This window comes from Phaethon lepturus, unplaced genomic scaffold (genome assembly GCF_000687285.1).
Source record: "Phaethon lepturus isolate BGI_N335 unplaced genomic scaffold, ASM68728v1 scaffold48867, whole genome shotgun sequence".
Taxonomy (NCBI): domain Eukaryota; kingdom Metazoa; phylum Chordata; class Aves; order Phaethontiformes; family Phaethontidae; genus Phaethon; species Phaethon lepturus.
Genome location: NW_010553569.1, coordinates 4017 through 5675, shown reverse-complemented (window position 1 = coordinate 5675; position 1659 = coordinate 4017). Strand labels below are relative to the sequence as shown.

General features: G+C 53.9%; 1 protein-coding gene across 1 annotated transcript in view; it reads right to left on the bottom strand.

The window, feature by feature from the left end:
• The window catches only part of AKT2 (v-akt murine thymoma viral oncogene homolog 2), a 5501-nt gene that overhangs the window by 2399 nt on the left and 1443 nt on the right, over positions 1–1659 (bottom strand). The window contains exons 4-7 of the mRNA XM_010291571.1: positions 1345–1498; positions 1012–1143; positions 447–512; positions 227–295 (exon numbers count right to left, since the gene is read on the bottom strand). Coding sequence (XP_010289873.1) covers positions 227–295; positions 447–512; positions 1012–1143; positions 1345–1498 — 421 coding nt within the window. The remainder of the gene's footprint in view (positions 1–226; positions 296–446; positions 513–1011; positions 1144–1344; positions 1499–1659) is intronic.

Here is a 1659-nt window from a genome sequence, read left to right as displayed (position 1 = left end):
CCAGAACACCCCGGAGGAGCCAGGAGAGCTCAGGGGATGGGGACAGGGCGGGCGGGGGGGGAAGAGCTGTACAGCTCTCTACCTCCTGAAACACATGCTGAGGGGAGATTGTGGAATAAATTGTCTATAACTAACGAGCTGAAAACAGCTATTTAACATGTGGACAAGATCCTTCCTAGCCCCAGGGAAGCGGGTGTGGGGGGAGCGTTGGGTCTTAAGCTCCCACCTCTCCGCCGTTGGCGTACTCCATGACGAAGCACAGCCGGTCATTTGTCTGAAAGGCATATTTCAGAGCCTGCAAGAGGGGAAAAAAAGGTCTTGGAGAAGCTGTGGGGCTCTGTGCTTCCAGAGGAGGCAGTGAGGTGAAGGGAAGGGTTGTTCTGGGGCACGCTGGGCATCACGGTACGCTGCCCCTTTGCTCCCTCGCTGCAACCAGCCATACTTACAGTGAGGAAGGGGTGCCTGGTGTTCTGCAGCACCCGGCTCTCTGTAACAGTGTGTGCCACCTCATCCTGCAAAGGGAGGAGAAATTAAGCGTCATTTATCCCCCACCATTTCTGGGAAAATCAGAGATTTTTCACCGCTGCAAACTGTTCCCAGAAAAAAAAAAAACAACAGGGATAGGAGCTCAAAGCGCCAACCTCCGCCTTGTTTTCGTCCCTGTGGGGCAAAGGGTTCACTGGCTAAATTGTCCAGAGGAGGACGTGGCCACGCTGCATCCCCTGAGAGAGGTGAGCAAGTGGATCCCATCGTGTCACCCAACTGTGCATTGCAACACATACCCAGGGTTTTGAAATAAGGATAATTCCTGGAACCTGCCAGCATTTAGAGCACAGCAGGAGCCAGCCATCGCTCGGCAGCTTCGGAGGTATGTTTTGAAAGCCACGCCACCATCTGGAGGTTGGACTAGGTGACCCTTAAAGGTCCCTTCCAACCCAAACTATTCTATGATTCCCTAAGCCCAGCCGGCTCCCAATGTCCCCTCACCCTCCGCTGGGGCTCGGCACGTACTTTCGCAATGATGACCTCTTTGCGTAGGATTTTCATGGCGTAATAGCGGCCGGTGGCCTTTTCCCGCACCAAGATGACTTTGCCGAAGGTGCCCTTTCCCAGGAGCTTCAGGTAGTCGAAATCATTCATGGTCTGGGGAGAAACGGGGAGACAGGGCTGAGAGTTTGCGGTGTGGGCAAGCAGGATCTTGGATGGGAAGGGGTTTTCTGAGCTATTTCATTCACGATTATCCTGGTGAAAGTTGATGCCGAGGGGATGAGATTTATCCCATAAACCTCCCTCACTGCTTGGCAGTCCCACCACAATCCCACTTGTGGCAAGTGGGCAACTTACAGCCTTGGCGCGGGTTTTGCTGACGGCCACCTCCATCTCCTCAGCGCTGGTGCTGTCGTTAGGAGATCCACACTTGTAATCCATCGTGTCTGACTCTGGTTCCTGGTTCTTCAGGCTGTTTGCTACCGTCTGGATGGCTCGCATCCACTCCTCGCTACAGAAAAAAATGGGATGGACAGCAGAGGTAGGTGGTAAGGATCACTGAGGGGTGCTGCGCCTGCCCCTCTAGCCTTCGTGGGCAGAGCCAAGAGATTTTGGGGCTCTCCTCCAGCTAGGATCAACATAACGTGCTACTTATCACAGATTCTCAAAGGA